Raw genomic sequence first — 21,239 nt, 5'->3', positions numbered from 1 at the left:
ACACTCAGTGTGGAGGTTGACACAGAGCTCGATCCCATGATCGGGATCATAAGCTGAGCCAAAATCAAGAGTCAGACGCTTAACCGACTGAGCTACCCAGGTGCCCCATGTTTTTCACTTTTCATGACCATTTATTAATTGTCATCTTATTAATTTTCTTACTATAGTTACTAAGTTATATAGAATTTCTGTTTTTATGCATTGATCCTTTCTTTGTGGTTTTACTTTTTCTGTTGGAAGGATTCTTCTATTTATTTATTTACTTGATATTTGTTTATTTACCTTATGCATTTGTATCTCTTTTGTTATTTATTATTTATTTTTATTTTTATTTATTTATTTTTTTTTTTTTTTAAATTTTTTTTTTAACGTTTATTTATTTTTGAGACAGAGAGAGACAGAGCATGAACGGGGGAGGGTCAGAGAGAGGGAGACACAGAATCTGAAACAGGCTGCAGGCTCTGAGCTGTCAGCACAGAGCTCGACGCGGGGCTCGAACTCACAGACCACGAGCTCATGACCTGGGCTGAAGTCGGCTGCTTAACCGACTGAGCCACCCAGGCGCCCCTATTTTTATTTTTAAATTTACATCTAAGTTACTTAGCATTTAATGCAGTAATCATTTCAGGAGTAGATTCCAGTGATTCATCCCCTACGTGTAACACCCAGTGCTCATCCCAGCAATGGGATGGGCCCCTTGCTCATTTAGCCATCCTCCCATCCACAACCCCTCCAACAACCCTCAGTTTGCTCTCTATATTTAAGATATTTAAGAGTCTCGTATGTTTTGCCCCCTCCCTCTTTTTACATTATGTTTGCTTCCCTTTCCCTACATTCACCTGTTTCGTATCTTAAATTCCACATTTAAGTGAAGTCATATATTTGTCTTTCTGTAATTCCGCTTAGCATAATACCCTCTAGTTCCATCCACGTAGTTGCAAATGGCAAGATTTCATTCTTTTTGATTGCTGAGTAATACTCCATTGCATATATATACCACATCTTCTTTATCCATTCATCTGTCAGTGGACACTTGGGCTCTTTCCATATTTTGGCTATTGTTGATAGTGTTGCTATAAACATGGGGGTGCATGTGTCACTTCAAAACAGCATACCTGTATCCCTTGGGTAGATACCTAGTAGTGCAATTGCTGGGTCGTAGGGTAGTTCTATTTTTAATTTTTTGAGGAAACTCCATACTGTCTTCCAGAGTGGCTGAACCAGTTTGCATTCCCACCAGCAGTGCAAAAGGGTTCCTGTTTCTTCACATCCTCGCCAACATCTGTTGTCGTCTGAGCTGTTAATTTTAGCCATTCTGACTGGCGTGAGTTGGTATGTTATTGTGGTTTTGATTTGTACAGGAATCTTTTCTTTTAATCTTACCTAGTCCTCACCAATCCCATATAACGTACAATGTTAGTTTTTTGTTTCTTAAAACATATAATCATTTGTCCAACTAAAATTTATTTTTGCACAGGAATGAAGCAAGGATCTAAATTATTATTGCCAAGCAAGTAACCATAATATGCATATGATGCATAATCCACATAATGACAATCAATCTCAACAGTTCGCAACCTGGCTGTAATTCAGTGTCTCCTGGGAAGCAGTCCCTTTTTTCAGTGCTGATAAGTGAAATCATACTTATGGGATACATAAACATCATAATTTCTTCTAAGGTAGGGAGTGAACCCCACATGGGCATTTTTTAGAAAGCTCCCTACAAGAGGCTAATGTGTAGCCAGGTTTGAGAATCTGCTTGTTCTATTTCATGCTGACTTCTTTATATTAAATCCCTAAATATGTCATTTATTTCTGGGATATTTATGTGCTCCATTAAGCTTACTCTCTATTTTTGAGTGTCGCTGTGTAGGTTAGTGTGTGCGTTAGGCTTTGTAACATATTCAGGCCTAGAATATGCTTCTTGCCTCAAATCTTGTTTTGTTTTTGGAATGAGAGATTAATGCATGTTGGGATATCACTAGTTCTTATCCTCATCTTGCAGGAGCCCTAAGTTTGCAAAATAAAAACAAAAACAAAAACAACTGTAACAAGCCCTTATTGAACTTCTCAACTTACTTACACATCTTAGAAAAGCTACCTAAACTTTCTCCCCATCCTCATTTTCTGTTTATTCTCTGGACTACCCCCCTCTCTAGCTCCGCTACTGTTTACTCTTTCTAGGACCATGAGTGATCTCCGTTCTGCCTCTATCCATTGGGCCACTTCTCTGAGAGAGTGATTTGAGATAAACTAACTAGGTTTTGGAGGTAAATTCTAGGTAAAGGTCGACAGTTCGGTGATACATTCACATGTAGGTGAGCGTAAGCAACTTGGGTTTATAGTGTGGCGAGCAGAACAGTAGGGGCAAGAGGTCCAGGGGCACGTGGGTGGGCGTGAAGCAGAGTATGGACGGGGTGATGGCCATTATTCAGGTGCAAGGCCATCAGGGTATCTATCAGGAGGGGGGTGGCTTTCCATTTGTAGTAGGACATCAGTAACCAGACTATACTGTGCAGTTCTTATCTCATGAAAGAGGATTGATTTAGGCAGAGAGGACAGTGAGGGCCTATCCACTTGTGAGACATTCAGGATAGGACTCCAGACTTGAGAGTACTTGGGTACTCAGCATGAGTACCTGGACAACCTTACGAGAAATGAGCGACCTGTCTTCTCAAACTAAGGAGGGCGGCAAGAAGGATAGGGAGAAGGAGCCCAGACTATTGATCTCCTTACCGCCTCCATCCGGATTAGTTCAGGAATTTTACCCAAGACTGGGTAAAAATGTAGCCAGCAGATAGGTGGTGTCAATGGAAGCAGCTAGAAGGCGTTGAGACAGTTAGGGACAGAAGGTGAATTAATTAACTAATTAATAATATACCACCATGTAGCATTCTGTTTTATACCTTAGTTTCCAGCATTGTGCTCTTGATCCGTCTTGTTTAAATCTCCCGTCCTCAACATGACTGTCAAATTCAGAGACCTCTTAGCAGGTGTAATACTTAGACTGTCCAATCGTACATAGTTGCCGTATGAAGTTTTAACACCCACGTTCCTTTATGATTAACTTCCTCTTCGCACACAGGACTACGTGGAGTTAGATCTACCAATATTATAAATATCTTGACAATAGGGGTTTTGTTTTGTTATCTGGAGTTATGTACGCTTACCTGATTGGTACAGCTATGTGACTACCTCCCAACTTGGGAGACAGGTGAAGAAGGGAAGGAGGAGGAAGGGAAGCACTACTTTATATTGATTGTCAGTAATGGGCCCAGCACTATGCTAGGTATTATACGTAAATTATCCTGGAGAGCTTTCCACAGTCTCGGGAGAGAGACATCATTGTCTCCGCTGACAGATGGCCAAACGGAGGCTCAGAAGGTTAGAATGACTTATACACAGTCTGGAAGAATGTTGGACCTGAGATCCAAATAGAAGTCTGACTCCAAATCTCCTTCTCTTGCCACTTCCCCGGAGGAAAGTACAGGCAGGGCAGGGATAGGAAGGAAGCTTGTGAGCTTCTGGGGCTGCTGGGATATGGGTAGAAAGAGGCAGGTCTGCAGGACCTTCAGAATTTGAGAGGCAAGGTCGTCTCACTGGTTGAGGGGACTTGCTCATTGCCCTGCCCCCTTTTCTGGTGTGACTCATTCCTTGCTGCTGTCTGTGGTTCTTCACTGCCCTCAGGAGAGAAACAGGTGTCCCGCTCCCTGAACTAGGAAGGGAAGGCATGGCAAAGTCAGGTGTCGTGCCTCTGGACGCTTGATGGATCACCTATCAAACCGGAACTGGCACCTCTGTTATCATAACACCAGCTCAGTGCTGATTCCATCTTTCCCAGCTTCCAGACTGCTCAGCTCTGAGGCACACGGAGCCACTCTTAAGGAGGGACTCTGCTGTTTGCTCCTTGCTGCGCAGAATGAGGTTCCCGGGGGCATCGTTTTCATCTCGCCAGGCGTTTGTGGTTGTGTACCTGGGATTACCTTCTCTGTGCAGGATCTTTACAGGGACCCGCCCTGTGTGACACAGCACTTCACACATTTCCTGCTTGTGACATCCCCTGTCCATTGTCTCTCTGCCTGCCCGGGTCCGGGACTCATTTATCAGAGTATGAGACAGCGTGTGTACGTGTGTGTGCGCGCGTGTGCACGTATGTGTGTTCCCGCCATCTTTCGCAGAATGCCTACCTTCTGTCCCTTTTCAGTGTGGCTCTCCCGTCTGCCAGAGGGCAATGTGCTAGAATGGGTGGGAAGAGTGGTAGAACAGGGTGGAGCTCCTCACTTACAGGGGAAACTGCTAAGACTTCTCAAGTTCCAGAAGTCCCCCCACTGCCCCTGAATGAGAAGTCTAGCAGAATGAATAGCAGAGAGGGGGACTGATCTTTGGAAATGCACTGTGACTGACCACAGCAGCGGCGAAGTGTTTGAGAGAAGCCCCAGGGAGGCGTCTCCTCTGGCGTGTCCAACGGGTAGGAGAAAGGAGATGCAGATAGAAAAGAGGCAATTCTGCGTTTAGAGGGGGGTGGTAGTTGTGTGTCCTTGGCTTTTCCCTTATTGAGAACCCTTTTTCGTGGCGCTTGGGTGCCTCAGTCAGTTAAACGACTGACTTCGACTCAGGTCATCTTCTTTGGGTCAGTGGGTTCTAGCCCCACATCGGGCTCTGTGCTGACAGCTCAGAGCCTGGAGCCTGCTTCGGATTCTGTGCCTTCCTCTCTCTGCCCCTCCCCCCCCCCTCTCAAAAATGAATAAACACTAAAAAAAATAAAAATAAAAAAAAAGAGAACCCTTATTCTGGGCTGGGGAAATTGTTGATTGGTAATCTCGGGAAGAGAAAACAATCAGCGAGATAATGTCTAATTTGGGATATATCATTTCTGGGTTTTTGAGGTTTGCCTGTGGTAGATGGAGAATTATGGAATCGAGAACGTGAAAAACAGAATGATAATTATAATAAAAATAAAATGTATTGAATTTGGGCGACACCTCAAAGGACCTAAAATTAATCTCTGCAATCATATTAAAAACCTCATGGGGTGGGTAGTGTTACTGCGATTCTTACTTAGATGTTAAGGGGCCTGTCTGTCTTGCAATCACAGTACTCCTCTCCAAAGGAAATTTTTTGGGAGCTTCCGGGATACAAATTAGGCTTCTTCATCTCTACTGGGTCGTACACATGTTTTAGGAATTTCTGCAGACACGTTAAAATAAGGAAGACTGGGACGCCTGGGTGGCTCAGTCAGGTGAGCATCTGACTTCGGCTCAGGTCATGATCTCACATCGGCCCACATCGGGCTTGCTGCTGTCAGCTCAGAGCCCACTTCGGATACTCTGTCCCCCTCTTTCAGTCCCTCCCCCGCTTGTGCTCTCTCAAAAATAAATAAAACATTAAAAAAAAAATAAGAAGAAAAGCTGATAACACCCAGTCTCCTTATTACAAGACCTTTGTTTAAATAAGGTCAGGATTCCCAAGCACCATGGGAGCCTCTCTTCTAATGCTTTCAAAAAAAATTTTTTTTTAACGTTTTATTTATTTTTGAGACAGAGAGAGACAGAGCATGAATGGGGGAGGGGCAGAGAGAGAGGGAGACACAGAATCGGAAACAGGCTCCAGGCTCTGAGCCATCAGCCCAGAGCCCGACGCGGGGCTCGGACTCACGGACCGCGAGACGTGACCTGGCTGAAGTCGGACGCTTAACCGACTGCGCCACCCAGGCACCCCTCTTCTAATGCTTTCAAAGTGCATTTCAAGCCCTGGGTCTCTAGGAAGGTGGGGGAGGGGGAGGATCAGAACAATCACAACCCTTCAGTATCTGAGGAGAGCAGGAGGACAACGGATTCCCTCTGGGTGACCTCCCCTTCTCTGTGCCTCATCCACCCTAGGAGATATCACCCGGCAGAAGGCAAGTTGTCTACACTAGTCAAATCCTCTGGATCGAAAGAGGCTCACCTCTCCAGTGTGCCTTTGCCTGTACTCCTTGTCCTCTGGCAAGTGTGCTTCAGGAGAAAGGTGGGGCCTTGGGTGTTGCATGGTGCTCCCAATTCTCAGGCCAGTTCCCTGTCTCCTGGGAGTTCTAACTCCTTCTGGACCTTCATGCTCACAGGGAGAGATCGCCAGTCCTGGAAACTAGACCCTTTCCCTCAAAAAGGGATTTAGGATGGAGATCAAATCCAGAAGAATGAACAGACAAAGAAAATGATCCAAGATTCCATAATCTGGGGAGTACTGGGGGAAAGTTTCTGATTCTACCTTTATCTTCTGGGTAAGTTTGAAGACAGACATGCAGTCATTGTCTGTGGCCCTCTAAGACCTTGGAGCACACACTTAACAGGCAGATTCTCCTCCCCTGTGCTTTCCAAATTCTGTTGCATTTGTTGGTGAAGTTTGGTTTCTGCATTACGGTTTCTATGATTCTTTTGGATTCGGACATAATTTCTTCTTCCATGTGAGTGACAAGTACAGATGTGCAGTAAAGTGGTTTAAGGAATATTGGGTTTGTAATTAAAAGACTGGGGCATGACACCTTGCTGTGGCATTTGCTTGCTTTTTTTTTTTTTTTTAACCTGGGCTTATTCAGAATTGAATCTTTTTGAATGTTTTAATGTTTATTCATTTTTGAGAGAGACGGAGACAGAGTGTGCGCGGGGAAGAGGCCGAGAGAGAGGGTGACTCCAGGCTCTGAGAATCGGAAGCAGGCTCCAGGCTCTGAGCTGTCAGTCAGCACAGAGCCCAACGTGGGGCCCAAATTTGTGAACTGCGAGATTATGGCCTGAGCCAAAGTCAGACACTTAATCAGCTGGACCATCCAGGTGCCCCCCAAATTTAACCTTTTCGGACCTCAGTTTCCCCGTTGTGTGAAAGTGCCTAGCATCACACCTGGCACATTATAGTTGCTCGACATATGTTTATTGGAGCTGAAAATAGGAAGGACGGCTTGCTGTTCAGAATGTTAAAGACTAATTTTGGAATCCTGTAGATAGATCTGAGCAATTCTTTTCGATCTCATTTCCAATTTAACACGTTCATTCCATTAAATGGTGTTTCGTTTTGTTTGTTTTGCTAGGACATCTCATGGATGAGGAAGAAGGGGGAGGGGAAGAGGGGGGTGAGCTGGAAGGCAAACTGCCTCAGTCTGGGGGCTGCTACCTCTGTATATTTTACTCTCCTTACCCAAAGCCTTTGGGTCCTCTGCCCCAAGGTCCATAGCTATTAATAACTCCCTTACCCAGTGTGGCATTCATCTGGGTGGGTGGGTCACTTGTCTTTATAAAAACAACATGGCTGGCAGATCCATTTGTGTTGATACACAGGTGGTAAGGTTGAGGGTGGAGGCTGGTGTAACGTTTAACCATATCTTACAGGAAAGGGACCAGATGTTATACGGAGATCAGTCAAGTGATTTCTCACAACACTTAGGCAGTTGGAGTGCGGGAGAATGAATCTAATTTTGAAAGTTCTGTTTGTACCCACTCATCAACCGATAGACATTTAGGTTCTTTCCATGTTTGGCTATTGGTGAAAGTGCTGCTGTAGGCATTGGGGTGCAAGTGTGGTTTATACACACAATGGAATACTACTTGGCAATGAGAAAGAATGAAATCTGGCCTTTTGTAGCAACGTGGATGGAACTGGAGAGTGTTATGCTAAGTGAAATAAGTCAGACAGAGAAAGACAGATACCATATGTTTTCACTCATCTGTGCATCCTGAGAAACTTAACAGAAGACCATGGGGGAGGGCAAGGAAAAAAAAGTTAGAGAGGGAGGGAGCCAAACCATAAAAGACTCTTAAAAACTGAGAATAAACTGAAGGTTGATGGGGGGTGGGAGGGAGGGAAAAGTGGGTGATGGGCATTGAGGAGGGCACCTGTTGGGATGAGCACTGGGTGTTGTATGGAAACCAAGCTGCCAATAAGTTTCATATTCAAAAAATAAATAAATAAAATAATAATCATAAACAAATAAAGTTCTATTTGTAGATGTATTTTGGTAAGATGAGTTTCTTCTGGACACCCATGAGTAAATTGCTGATCATATCTGGGAGACTGTTGTGCTCACTGGACAGAAGTGTGGCTTGCGGGGGTTGCACTATTCTTGGAAATAGAACTGTCTTTGTGTGTAATGAAACAGACAGAGAGGGGACGTGGTGTTATGCTTGCATCGTGCCTATGCATGAGGGTTTGGAGAGTTTACGTTAAATAGTTAGCTTAATTTCAGTTATAGTCATTCGACTCCAGACTCTAATCGTGCGAAGATTTGAGCTGCACTGTACTCCCCATTTCATACTCCTTTGTATTTCTTTCTTCATTGTGCTGTTTCCTCCTCTCGGTTCTCAGTTCAAGAAGGGAGCTACACTTTTCAATATGCCAACAGAAAGAAGCGACTGAGAAGAGAGAAAGTAAAGAATGATAACCACAAGTGAGGCAATAATATTGTTTTAATGAGAGGCCTGTCTGAGGGGATTTGGCATTGTAGATATAGGTATGTGAAAGCTATAGGCAGCCTATGTACGTATGTTCCAGCCACCGAATAGAATGATCAGAATAAACAATTTCACAACTTTTCTAGATCCTTGATTCCAGTGGCTTGAATATAGTAAAACCTAGTGATACATGGTACCAAGGAGAGAACTGTGGGGTAATGTTTTATATGCGTGAGGATTTTACAGTCTAGGTAAGGAGAAGAAGCAGTAGCCAGTATTATTTTTTTCTTTTTGAAGATTTTTTAAAATTTATTTTGAGAGAGAGAGAGTGAGCAGGGGAGGGACAGAGGGAGAGGCAGAGAGGAAATCTGAGGCAGGCTCCATGCTGCCAGCGTGGAGCCCAATGCGGGGCTTGAACTCATGAACTGTGAGATCATGGCCTGAGCCGAAACCAAGAGTTGGACACTTAACTGATTAAGCCACCCAGGCGCCCCTTGAAGATTTAATTTTTAAGTAATCTCTACACCCAGCATGGAGCTTGAACTCACAACCCCAAGATTAGAAGCCGCACACTCTACCGACTGAGCCAGCCAGGCGCCCCTATATATTTTTTCTTAACACAGTCAGAAAATGGTCTAGATATAATAGAAGGGAATAGAGTATTCGTCATATTGTACAGAAATGTTGGTCAAGAACATTCTTCTAATACATAGGTTAGAAGCTAACCAATAGGAAAAGTCATCCTAGAAGGTTTGGGCACCAAGGCATGTGTTTTCTCACGTTGACACACTGGGCAGGCAGAGTCGTGTGGTAATTGAATATAAACTGCAGAGAAGAGAGTGATGTAGAGAGGAATATTGTCACTACGGGCAAATATGAGCATTTTCTGATATAAATGCTTTGGTGGGCTCTAAGTGGTAAGGTAAGTGTAGGCTTCCATGCATATGTGGGTAGGTATGGTTGGGTGTGTATACCTTAAAAATTCTAGACTCATGTGGTATGTTCCATATGTCTCTAGCCAAACTGTAATAATTGGAAAGAGCTTATCATACAAAAACTATCTACTGAGTGGGCCTCACCATAGCCCTATACATTTGTTTCCTTGCTCCAGCATCCGATCACATTGGGCTTCTAGTTGTTAATAAACCTAGCTTCTTTAAAGAGTCCATGCACAGGGGCGCCTGGGTGGCTCAGTCGGTCAAGCGGCCGACTTCGGTCGAGATCAGGTCATGATCTCACGGTCCGTGAGTTCGAGCCCCGAGTTGGGCTCTGTGCGGACAGCTCAGAGCCTGGATCCTGTTTCGGATTCTGTGTCTCCCTCTCTCCGACCCTCCCCCGTTCATGCTCTGTCTCTCTCTGTCTCAAAAATAAATAAATGTTAAGAACATTTTTTTTAAAGTATCCATGCGCAAATAAAATTACACACAAATAAACCTTGTTCAGGAAATGTAATAGGTCATATTGTATCCAAATGACCACACTGTGCCCTGTAATAAGTGTGATACGTAGGTGCCAGGGTCTAGGCGTGGATTTGAGTCATTGGGTGTGGGTATGTTTGACCACGTGTCTGTAGTTGAGTCTGGCCCACCATGAGCAGTTCTAAGTGAGGATACATGTGCACACAGGCCTTCCTTTACATTTCTTCCTTCAGTATGTATTAGTGGGTGCGTGGTTTGGCTTCTGGGCAGAGCTCGCAAGTTGGGGCTGGCTGCTGACTGACTTTTTCTTACTGGTACTGTGGTTAAGAGGGATTATGTTCACAGAACATTCCCCAGAGAGCCAAACTCGTTTAACTGGCTGCTCCCTGGATGAACACAATTACATCTGATAATGCCCTGAAAGGGAAGTAAGAGGAAAGGAAAACAAGAATGAGAATGGCAGTGAGAAATTTTCAAACGGCTTTTGAATTCACCTGACTGAGCCAGTGTTTTATTATTTAAGATCTCCTTCTCCACCTTCTCGAGGCTCTCTGATTCTGGCCCCATCCCAGGGCTTTTCCTTCCATGGGGTCTTGTGGCGTTGTGGAAACGTTCTCAACCACCTTTCACCTTGCCTTTTTGGCTTATAACCAAATGAGATGGATGTTGTTATCTTATAATTCATTGGCTGATAGATCCCTTTTTAGGCACAAGCCCACAGATAAGCAGGTGCCTCTCCTCTGTGCTATTTTCTTCCTGGCTACTCCCCTGTTTGCACGGGCTTTTGTCAACAAACCACACACCTGTCTTTCTTCTGGGTGGTAAGAAAACTGTTTAACTCTCATCTCCCCATAAAGAAGAGTGAAAAGGGGGTGTGGCTGGAACTGGAAGGTCTCTTTGTATGTGTTTCTGGCACTAAGTGACTCTGCCTCCGTAAGTCACATTGTGGTTATTAGGACCAACAATAAAGCACAACAGACAATGTGTAGTAAAAGACCACCTAATATGGTGAATAGCACATATGTACAATATAGTATAATATTATATAAGCTACAGCTCTGATTCGTAAAGTTTTACCTCGTTATCAAATCACTGCAAAACTAGATCATAAACTTAGGATCACCTAGACAGTGAAAAAAAAAAACAAACAAAAACACCACTGTTTTTTTTCCAGGTCAGTCAGCATTGACTAGAACCAGGGAAGACTCTTGTTAACCAAGGGCGAAATAAGGTTTGTAGATGGATATGAAAGAGTGGTAACCACCAGTTCTCTTCAGAAAGAAAGAACCAAGTTTTTGGAGGTGTAATTTCAAATATATGCTGATGATATAGAATTAAAAGTGATGTACATAAAGCATCTGTGGCCCAATAAGCAAGAAACTAAGAACTACCGTTTGCTTGGAGGAGAATTGGGACTGGGATAAATGGAGAATGATGGGGTGGGAGAAAGATATTTATGGTATATCACTTTACCTTATTATTTTATATATATATAAAATATACCTTATTACCTTATTATTTTATATAAAATAAAGGTAAAAATATATAAATATAAATTAAGGTAAAATATAAAATAAAATAAGGTAACATAAAATATAAAATAAGGTAAAATACCTTACTATTTTATATATACATATATATGTGTGTGTGTGTATATATATATATATATATATATATATATATAGTTTTAGAAAGAGAAAGAAGATGGCTTGGTTGCAATAATCCCTTTAATCTATCTACTTGTTAGAATGAATGCCTGTGTCTGTCTATATATAATGGGCAGGGGAAGGTCCAATTAAAAAATAAGTAATACCCAGAAAAAAATTAAACCTGCTTAGGATTTTTAAAAAAAAATTTTTTTTTCAACGTTTTTTATTTATTTTGGGACAGAGAGAGACAGAGCATGAACAGGGGAGGGGCAGAGAGAGAGGGAGACACAGAATCGGAAACAGGCTCCAGGCTCCAAGCCATCAGCCCAGATGCGAGCCCCTGATGCGGGGCTCGAACTCACGGACCGCGAGATCGTGACCTGGCTGAAGTCCGACGCTTAACCGACTGCGCCACCCAGGTGCCCCATACCTGCTTAGGATTTTTTTTTTTTTTTAATTTTTTTTTTTTCAACGTTTATTTATTTTTGGGACAGAGAGAGACAGAGCATGAACGGAGGAGGGGCAGAGAGAGAGGGAGACACAGAATTGGAAACAGGCTCCAGGCTCTGAGCCACCAGCCCAGAGCCCGACGCGGGGCTCGAACTCACGGACCGCGAGATCGGGACCTGGCTGAAGTCGGACGCTTAACCGACTGCGCCACCCAGGCGCCCCTTTTTTTTTTTTTTTTTTTTTTAATTTTTTTTTTTTTTTGCTTAGGATTTTTAAAAAAAATGTTTATTTATTTATTTTGAGAGAGAGAGCGAGAAAGAGAGAGTGGGGGGGGGAGAGAGAGAGAAGAGAAGAGAAGGGAAGGGAAGGGAAGGGAAGGGAAGGGAAGGGAAGAGAAGAGAATCCCAAACAGGCTCTGCACTGTCAGCACAGAGCCTAACGTAGGGCTCCATCCCACAAACTGTGAGATCATGACCTGAGCCAAAATCAAGAGTTGGATGCTTAACCAACTGAGCCACCCAGGAACCCCGAACCTGCTTAGGATCATAGGGTAGGTAGATCATTCCCACATTGCCTGTGGACCACAATTGCTCAGACAGGTACTATGGACTCAAGCATTGGAGCAGCGGTCTTGGGTAGAAGGGAAGCCTTTGAAATAATTTGAGAAATAATGGCATGAAAGGATGAAGCCAGATCAGGGCTATACTTCCTCTATAATAGAAAAAAGGAAAAATGCCAGGAAAAAATAAAGTTCTTCACACTTGTGTATCAGGCAGATGGATAAGATGAATGGATGACTCAGAAAGTTCCAGGTAGTCATGTACTTAATACCTAATGATCTATAGAGGTGTCTTAAAACTGTCTATGCTCCATTTAATGTTTTTTAGAACAACTCAGTCCTTGGGAATTCTTCTCAGTGGTGCCCTGTGCATTCTCTGAGGGCCAAGCATAGAAGTGGACAGCTGTGTGGCTGAGATGAGAGGGTCATGACACGAATGCTATTGGAATGCAGTCTCAGTGACAAGCTGTGTGGTAAGGACAAACACCACAGATGCCTATCTTCTGATTCTAGGATGACAGAGACTAAGGTCTGCACAGATTCTAGAAGGAGGATGAGATGACTTCTAGTAGAAATGAAGACGGTGTTGATAAAGGAATGGGCACACAGGAGGTCATTTTCTTTTTTATTTAATGCTTATTTACTTATTTTGAAAGAGAGAGAGAGAGAGAGAGAGTGCTCGAGCTGGGGAGGGGCAGAGAGAGAGGGAGAGAGAGAATCCCAAGCAGGCTCTGCACTGTCAGCACACAGCCTGATGCAGGGCTCAGTCCCATGGATCATGAGATCATGACCTGAGCCAGAATCAAGATTTGGATACTTAACTGATTGAGCCACCCAGGTGCCCAGGTCATTGTCTTTGAAGAGGGGGGCAAGTGCCAGAGATCCAGATGTTGCATCCTTAACCCCAGCAGGAAAAATGGAAGATGAGGCACAGAGCACACTTGATAGGCTGAGAAGCAGGGACACTGGGGTCTCTGATTAGAGAGCTGCTCCCTGTAGTGGTTCCACTGTATGCAAGTAGAGGGGGAGAAGGAAGAGATGATCGTTTCATGTATGAGGAGCTGAGAACGGGTGGATAGGGGAAGCTGAGTGAATATCAGATTGGGGTTCTTTTTCAATCTCTTCTTTTCCTGCTTGATTTTCTATCCAGTTGTCCGGGAGCAGCAGTATGAGATCATCATCATCCCAACCATTCTGGTGGGCACTTTCCTCATCCTTCTTGCGGTCATCCTGTGGCTTTTTATCAGAGGGCAAAGAGCTCAACAACAGTCTCCTGGACTCCGAGGTAAAACTCAAAGTGGGGCTGGGGAGAGGCTCAAGGAAGATGGAGATTACAGAAAGTAAGACCCAAGTGTCAGTGAGCCCACGTCTATAAGGTGAGGTCCCTGCTGTGGGAGAGGAGGTCTGGGGCCCCTCTTGTGGAGTTGAATGGAGGTGAGCTCTTCTCTAGGAAGTCATGAGTAGAAACTCATTATGTGCTTGGTAGTTGAAACTACAATAGGCAAGAGAAGCTTCATGTGGCCTGTTTCTGTCTTCTTTTCCTACTGCACTATCAACTATTTGGCCATGTGAGTATCTACATATTGGGAAGGAAGATTAGTAGGTAAAGCCCAAGGCCTTGTTACCAGCCTTGAAGGATGACATTTTACTCTGTAATACGTCCCAGCCCTGCTCTGTGCTCCTGGACTCTGTGATGAAGAGGGGTAGCCTTCATAGCAGTCTCTGAAGTGTTAAGTAGGAGATGATGTCCTGTCCTGAAGCATATAATGCAAGAGATTTAGCTCACATGAAACTAAGGGTGAAAAGAAGTGATCAGAAACTGTATAGTGGCTGGTCCTCAATCCCTCTCTACATTTTATCCCCACTGTCTTTGAATTCACTTACAGAAAAACTTCTCAAAGGAGTTGTCTAAACTCATTCTGATGACTTCTACTTGTCACATTCTCCGAAGCTTTTATCCCCACCACTCTGCCAAAACACTTATTTCCAAGATCACCACTGACAGCTATATTGAGTCCTCATCGTGGCCTGTCAAAAGCATTTGACACAGTTTTGTACCTCCTCCTTCTCGAAACACTTCATTTTTCCTTTTAAATCTACAGTCACTTCCTAAACGATCTCATTTTCAGTCTTATGGATTCAAACACTTTCTCTGATCTGAGTCTAGTCCCCCTTGAACTCCAGATTCCTATATTAAACCACCAATTTTGTAGTTTGGATCCGATGCACATCTTTGTAATATGCCCAGAACAAAGGCCCTGCAATTCTCTCACAAATGTCCTCCCCCAATCATCTTTTCTACTAGTAAATGGCAAGCCCTGTCTTCTATGTGTTCAGTCTAAAATCTTGAAGATTTCCTTGACTCGTCTCTCTCTTGCATTCCATGTCCAATCTGTTAGCAAATCCTGTCAACTCTATCTTCAGAATAAACCGAGGCAGCTCTCACCTCTCGTAGATCCTTGTAATACACGCCTAACTGGATTCTCTACTACCACTATCCCTTTATGGTCTGTTCTCCACAGGACAGCAGAATTATTCTTTTAAGGCCTAAGTCAGTCCTGGCCATTCTCTCCTTGAAACAAAATAGAATGTTTTTTCTTTTTAGAATTAGAAAAGCCAAAATTCTTTCAATAACCTTCCATGACTTGGGCACTCTCTGGCCTTGTCTCATATAATTCTCCAGTTATCCCATATGGTTCCAGCTGTACTAACTTCATTTCTCTTCCTTAAATATGTCAGGCATGCTTCTTTCCTGATGCCTTTGCTCTTCCTGTTCCCTCTGTCTAGAATATCCTTCCCAATACAAGTATGGTTTGCTCTTTAGTTGCTTCCAGGCGTTTCTCAAATGTCATCTTATCAGAAATCCCTTTCCTGACCTTCAAATGTAAAATAGCATCATTGGTGTTTCTGATTCTGCTATTTTCCTTCATAACACTCATCACCTGGTTTGTTATTATCTGCTTCCTTTCTCCTACCATTAGAGGGTAATCGTAAGAATCTGGACTTTGCCTATTTGCAACACCTAGAACAATGCCTGGCACACAACATGTGATATTTGTCGAATAGATGGAATGAATGAATGGAGATTTAATGAGAAGAATGAATTTCTCGTTTCCAATGGAGAAAAGTTGACTAAGAAAAGGGGAAAATACCAGAAGATTTTTTTTTTTTTTTTTGACTGAGGCTATAGGAAATAGGCAATAATTAACTTTGGGAACATCTTAAGGGAGGAAGAATAACCATGGCTTGGAGTTGAGGAGTTATCCATACCATCCTCTCCACCTTTAAAAGCCATTGATCGACTTAATCAATAGCCCCTACTGGTAGCTACCGCTACCTTTAAGTACCTGGAGGTAGAGTACCTATTCAGGAACTTCCTTAATTGTCTCCATACTAGACTTATACTGAACTATAATCCTGAGAGAGACAGAAAGGAAATGTCATTGCCACTTTCCAGAGATCCATCTTGAGTTGTCTTAGAAGTAATGGGGTTATTATAAATATTCTAGAAAGATTGGTATTGATGCTGGTTCACAGAGAAGACTCAGAAGTTATCCTCACATTGGGCAGAGAGAAAATTGCTAAAGGGACTTCCTTGCCAGTTTGTTCCAGGTTCTGTTCTCCTGGAGTCCCTGGGGTAGGGAACCGGTGGTTGGTATCATCTTTTTGTTCTAGGCATTGCCCCTGTGCCTCCATCTAGGGGCTTAAGCTTGGAGGCAGCAGGTCATGGAGGAAGCGTGTTTGTGCCACTTAAAGAGACATCGGTGGAAAGCCTCCTACAAACCATGACTCATGCTCTGGCTAAGCTGCAAGTGCCCCGGGAGCAATTCTGTGATTCTCTGGAGCAGATCCACAGTGGTAGTTATGGAGCCATCTATCGAACCAAGATGTACACTGGGGACCCTGCTAAGCCAAAGAGTGTTGTCATCAAGGCTTTGAAAGGTAAAAGAAGTGTTTGACTTCCTTTCCCCTTTTTCACGTTTCCACTGCGAGCCCTCAACAGTGAATGCTGACAAGCTTGCCGACATGAAGACTAATCAACAGATAGCTGGGATCACCATTGTGTGCAGAATAAGAAGGGAATAGAAAGTGAAAACTTGAGGCCGAAATGTTTTCTTTAGGGACCCTCCCTAGCTCAAGCTTGCCTATTGAGGCTGCTAGAAGTCAGTTTTTCATATGGATATTACTTGCATGAGGATTTTGAAGTTGTTCCTTCTTTTTCTGCACTATCACTTTCCCTAATACTGTTTTCTTCCCTTCCTTCTTCCTCCCTCCCTCCTTTCCTTCCTCCTCCCTCCCTTCCTTCCTTCCTTCCTTCCTTCCTTCCTTCCTTCCTTCTTTCCTTCCTTCTTTTCTTCCTCCCTCCCTCTTTCCCTTTTTTTTTTTTTCTTTCATATGGGCCAGTAATAGGGGATAGATACAACAGAACAAGGATAGGATAAACAAGAATACTAATCAAAGGCCTAGGCAGTGATCATATTTGAATGTGAACACTTGTCTATTTAGGCACATGAAAGCCTATCCAGTTCTAAAACCTATGATTCTCTGTTAGCTTTGACAAAAAAGCAGTGACATTGAGGATTATCTTCTAATTAGTTCCCTATTTACTTTTTGTCTATACTTACTCTCCTTTGGAGCTTTGCCATCTGAGGTTGCTTCCTCCCTCATACCTCCCATTTTATTGGTAATGTTCTGATTGCTTACTTCCCATCGCTCTCCTGTCCTCCACAGAACCAGCTGGGCTCTATGAGGTGCAGGATTTCTTAGGGCGAATCCAATTCTATCAGTACTTGGGGAAGCACAAGAACCTGGTACAGCTGGAAGGCTGCTGCACAGAAGGGCTGCCGCTCTATATGGTGTTGGAGGATGTGGCCCAAGGAGACCTGCTCAGCTTTCTCTGGACCTGCCGGCGGGTAAGCGGTAGCGTAGAGGTGTTAGGAAGGAAAGGCTTGACTTGACTGATTAGCTGTTCACATGTCAATTAGCCTGGCAAATGACGAAGCAGAGAGACATTATAGTAACACAACAATGACTGAGTATCACCATCCAATAGAACTTTTTATGATGATAGAAATGTTCTAAATCTGCTCTGTCCAAAATGGTAGCCATGCGGCTATGGAGCACTTGCAATGTGGCTGATGTGACTGAGAAACTGAATTGCTAATTTTATTTAATTTTAAATAATAAACTTTTAAATAGCCACATGTGGCTAATGGCTACCAGATTGGGCAGTGCAGATTAGAATATGAACTCTATGCTTTGCATCGTACTAGCTGTGTGACTTTGGGCAGGCCACCTCTCTGAGCCTGAATTTTCTGAATCTGTAAAATGGGGACAAAAATAAATTATTATGAAAATTAACAGAAATTATGCATGCAAAAACTCGTTAGTACTTCTTGTAGTTTTGTTGCTGTTAGTCTTAAGTGTGTCTTCTATTCCGTAACATTGCTCTAGTATGCCAGGGTGGATGAGGCGAAATCAGCTTGAAAGGTTTTGTACTTTAAATTCTTATTAAAAAAAATTTAAATGTTCAGAAATTTCCAGGCTAAAATGCAAGTTCTTTTCCTTACAGTTTTCCTACTTCTCTATATATTCGTCTTTCTGAAGTGCTGCATTTTCCTAGTTAGTTCCTCACTTACCAATGGACAAGTTCAATATTAATCAAGCCTCCTCAATAGACTGATTATTTTACTACTAATTGTGTATGATAAAGGGACCCTGTTTTCATCCAAACGAGGTACAAACAGGATGATGTGCAAGTCTTTAGGCGTTTAAATCTTTTTAAGAGGTTATCCATCTGTAACTTGTTCTCTGCTCTAACCTCACTAGCTTCTATTTTCAAAACAATTATGCTTCTCTATTTTAGACCATTGGAACATGCTTTCCTCATTACACCAAACTTCTCCCTTCTCTTTTTTGCATAGTCATTGTCCACTCATCCTTCAGATCTTTTCTTGTCGCCATCATGTGCTATTTTCCATGACTTTCATGGTGCATATATTTATGCATGATTATTTGATTATGATTCACACGTGTTTGTCACATTGTAAGATCCGGAAGGCAGCAGATATGTTTATTTTGCTCCCTCTTGTGTTCTGAGGTCCTAAGATGGAACATGGCACATATTAGGCATTCAATGATGATGTGTTGGATTAATGTGCTTAATTTTCGCTCTCTCTGACACACACACACACACACACACACACACACACACACATACACAAACTATCCCAGGAAAATTTTTGCTTTATCCAGGGGATAGTCTTATATATTTGTATTTCTTACCTGCTATTCTATTCTTCCTTCATTCTGTGATTCATCTACATTCTGTATTGTTTTTCCAGGCCAGTAAATCATTGTACTTCTCTGCATATCTGAGAATCTCTGATATTAGCCTCTCCTTGAATCTTAGTCCCTATGTTTTTGTATCTTTTCTTTTGCCTTGATACTTGCATTTAAGAACTCTGCTTATTAAATTCAACACCCCCAAAATAAATAATCCAGTAAGAAATGGGCAGAAGACACAAACAGACATTTTTCCAAAGACATACTAATGGCTAACAGACACATGAAAAGATGCTCAACACCACTCACCAACAGGAAAATACAAATAAAAGAAGCCCATGAGATACCACCTCATGCCTGTCAGAATGACTAAAATTAACAACACAGGAAACAACAGATGTTGGCAAGGATGTGGAGAAAGGGGAACTCTCTTACACTGTTGGTGGGAATGCAAACTGATGCAGCCACTCTGGAAAACAGTGTGGAGATTCCTCAAAAAGTTAAAACTAGAACTACCCTACAATCCAGCCATTGCACTACTAGGTATTTACCCAAAGGATACAAAAGTACTGATTCAAAGGGGCATATGCACCCCAATGTTTAGAGTAGCACTATCAACAATAGCCAAACTATGGAGAGAGGCCAAATGTCCATTGACTGGTGAATGGATAAAGAAGATGTGGTGTGTACAAAGAAATATTACTCAGTCATCAAAAGGAATGAAATCTTGCCACTTGCAATGATGTGGATGGAGCTTGAGCATATTATGCTAAATGAAATAAGTCAGTCGGAGAAAGACAAATACCATATGATTTCACTCATATGTGGAATTTAAGAAACAAAACAGATGAACATAGGGGAAGGGGGAAAAAAGAGAGGGAAGCAAACCATAAAAGCTTCTTAACTATAGAGAACAAACTGAGGGTTGCTGCGGTGGGGCGGTGGGGGGGCACGATGGGCTTGATGGGTGATGGGTATTAAGGAGGGCACTTGTGATGAGCACTGGTGTAATATGTGGGTGATGAATTACTGAATTCTGTACCTGAAACCAATATTGCCCTATGTGTTAACCAACTAGACTTTAAATAAAAACTTAAAAAAAGAGAATATCTCTGCCTCTCTTTTTTTTTTTTTTTCAAATCTGTTCACGTCATTCTGATATAATGCTTTTATCTTTGTCTGTTTAGGATGTGATGACCATGGATGGCCTTCTCTATGATCTCACAGAAAAACAAGTATATCACATCGGAAGGCAGGTCCTCCAGGCTTTGGTAAGGCTGGGCAAAATGACCACAGATAGTATGGATGTTTCTTGTTAGCCTGGTATTTGAAATCATATTTCTAATATTTATATTTCCAAATGGGGTATACATTATAGAGAAAATCAAATGGAAGTTAGGGGGCAGAAACCTAAGCACTGATAAATTGTTTTCACTTCTTTCTTTATGAAATTATTTAGATAATATACTACAAGATGGTAATTCTGGGAAGAAAGTAGTCAAATTAGGGTTTGTAGAAGGAACAGGACAGGTTTTAAAAGGTTTCTCAGTCTTGGGGCACCTGGGTAGCTCAGTTGGTTGAACTTCCTACTTTGGCTCAGGTCGTGATCTCGCGGTTGGTGGGTCTGAGCCCCGCATCGGGTTCTGTGCTGACAGCTCAGAGCCTGGAGACTGCTTGGGATTCTGTGTGTGTGTGTCTCTCTCTCTGTCCCTCCCCCGCTCATGTTCTGTCTCTGTGTCTCAAAAATAAAATAGACATTACAAGGGTTTCTCAATCTTAAAGGTCAAAACTCAGGGCCAAGAGTTAGATGCTTTATACTCTTACTTTCTCATATATACTAACATGAAGAGATATAAAATGGCAAATAATGAGCAAGTTGGGAGGAGACACAGGAAGAGAAACCAAATGGGTGAAAGGCTGCAGAGCCACAAGGAAGTGTACAATTTTGTACGTGAAAAACAAGAAAGACTAGTTCAGGACACGTTTGGTTGGAGACTTGTTTTGATACCAAATGTGATAGGAAATATATAAACTTCAAAAAGAACAAGGAATAGTGGGAGAGAAGATATCAGAAGGGGCAACAGTGAGATCATTCCTTCATTTTAAACCAACTTAGATAAAGAGGTAAGAGAAATAAAGCAAGATTAAAGGGAAAAAAAAAATGTACCTTTGTCAGGATTAACCAGGAAGTTTAGATGACAATTTCTATGAAGTTACTTAGATAATAGTGTTTAACATTAGCATTTGGTATAGAAAATCAGGGTCTGTGAGGCTACTAGTTTAAGTGTTTGGTATATCTTGCCTCCTTGAGATGTGAAATGTACCAGGGATATAAATGGAATCTGGGAAAGCTTAGAAAAGAAGGGGTGAGGTGCGAAAGAGCAGTAGTCTATATGTATAAATGAATATTGTCTACAGCATTTGGAAGGCCTAATTGGTATGTCCCCTTGATAAAGTCTGG

General features: G+C 42.5%; 1 protein-coding gene across 7 annotated transcripts in view; it reads left to right on the top strand.

The window, feature by feature from the left end:
* STYK1 (serine/threonine/tyrosine kinase 1) overlaps positions 1-21,239 on the top strand; it is a 46,909-nt gene that overhangs the window by 17,544 nt on the left and 8,126 nt on the right. For 2 of the 7 annotated variants that reach the window (XM_047865554.1, XM_047865549.1), the window contains exons 2-6: positions 12,822-12,966; positions 13,644-13,778; positions 16,169-16,435; positions 17,225-17,406; positions 19,966-20,049. In XM_047865554.1, coding sequence (XP_047721510.1) covers positions 12,921-12,966; positions 13,644-13,778; positions 16,169-16,435; positions 17,225-17,406; positions 19,966-20,049 — 714 coding nt within the window. In that variant the 5' untranslated portion in view covers positions 12,822-12,920. Of the gene's footprint in view, positions 1-1,291; positions 1,333-1,477; positions 1,680-5,879; positions 6,007-6,100; positions 6,260-11,009; positions 11,067-12,821; positions 12,967-13,643; positions 13,779-16,168; positions 16,436-17,224; positions 17,407-19,965; positions 20,050-21,239 lie in introns of those variants that run through there. The other 5 variants (XM_047865551.1, XM_047865552.1, XM_047865550.1 and 2 more) reach the window with 5 other exon arrangements.

Source organism: Prionailurus viverrinus, chromosome B4 (assembly GCF_022837055.1).
Source record: "Prionailurus viverrinus isolate Anna chromosome B4, UM_Priviv_1.0, whole genome shotgun sequence".
Taxonomy (NCBI): Eukaryota; Metazoa; Chordata; class Mammalia; order Carnivora; family Felidae; genus Prionailurus; species Prionailurus viverrinus.
This window is presented reverse-complemented; position numbering and strand designations above follow the sequence as displayed.